This window comes from Cariama cristata, unplaced genomic scaffold, assembly GCF_000690535.1.
Source record: "Cariama cristata isolate BGI_N322 unplaced genomic scaffold, ASM69053v1 scaffold27309, whole genome shotgun sequence".
NCBI lineage: Eukaryota > Metazoa > Chordata > Aves > Cariamiformes > Cariamidae > Cariama > Cariama cristata.
The window spans coordinates 9,478-10,409 of record NW_009635636.1 but is presented as its reverse complement, the minus strand read 5'-3'; the positions used below and the strand labels follow the sequence as shown (position 1 = coordinate 10,409).

General features: G+C 60.1%; 1 protein-coding gene across 1 annotated transcript in view; it reads right to left on the bottom strand.

Annotated features, from left to right (window-relative positions):
• The window catches only part of LOC104167383 (DNA (cytosine-5)-methyltransferase 1-like), a gene marked incomplete at both ends in the record, with an annotated part of 11,644 nt that overhangs the window by 1,255 nt on the left and 9,457 nt on the right, over positions 1-932 (bottom strand). The window contains 4 exon segments of the mRNA XM_009707627.1: positions 2-106; positions 181-347; positions 564-705; positions 804-925. Of these exon segments, the coding sequence (XP_009705929.1) occupies positions 2-106; positions 181-347; positions 564-705; positions 804-925 (536 nt within the window).

The window sequence follows — 932 nt, the reverse complement described above, 5'->3', positions numbered from 1 at the left end:
CTCGCCGTTGTAGGAGATCTCCAAGGCAGAGGCACCGTTCCTGATCTCTGGCAGGTCAGACATGGTGTCCCGTACGGTGATGGTGCGGAAGGGGCCGGAATACGTCCTGGGAGGAAGGAGGGAGCCATGAGCAGCCAAAACTTCACCCTCGCCAGCCCTGGCGCAGCACTGAAGGCTCACCGGGTGATATTGCTAACAAACTTCTTGTCGTCCACCACAACGCTCAGCTGACAGGCACGGGGTGCAAACACGTGCAAGGGCTCGGGGAACATGGGCAGCTTCTCTCCAGGAGCTGCGGCAAGGACGATAGCTCTCCGCCGTGTCTGGGCCACACCGTACTGGCCAGCCTGGGGAAAAAAAACGGAACAACTCCTGAAGGGGCTGGAGCATCGCCATCCAGTCTGTGCCCTCGAAGAGCTCCGAACGTCCCCCAAGCCACCCATGGAAGCCAAGGAGCAACGCAGCCAACTGCTCCTTCGGAGAGGACGGACCATGGCAGAGCCAGGTGAGAAGAGAAAGGTTTGCACCCCAGTTAACTGTCTTGGGGTCACCCACCACCCTACCTGTAGGACCCCAAAGGTGCACTGGTAACCCATGCGGACGAGGCAGCGCAAGGTGAGCTTCAGCACCATGGAACGCTTGAAGGACACGAAGTTCCTGACGTTCTCCAGAAGGAAGAACCGCGGTCTGTAGTAGTCGCAGTAGCTGCGAGGAGGGAGAGGGACACGGGACAGAGTAACGTTTGAAGTGGGGGGGTCCATGCCTGCACCCCGACACAGCTCCTCACCACCTCCCCTGCTCACCTGAGGAAGGAGACCACCAGGGAGTTCTTGAACTTGGAGTAGGTGCGGGAGTTGAAGCGGTTCATGCCGCTGAAGCCCTGGCACGGGGGACCACCGCACAGCATCTCCACATCCCCCTTCTGTGGCAGC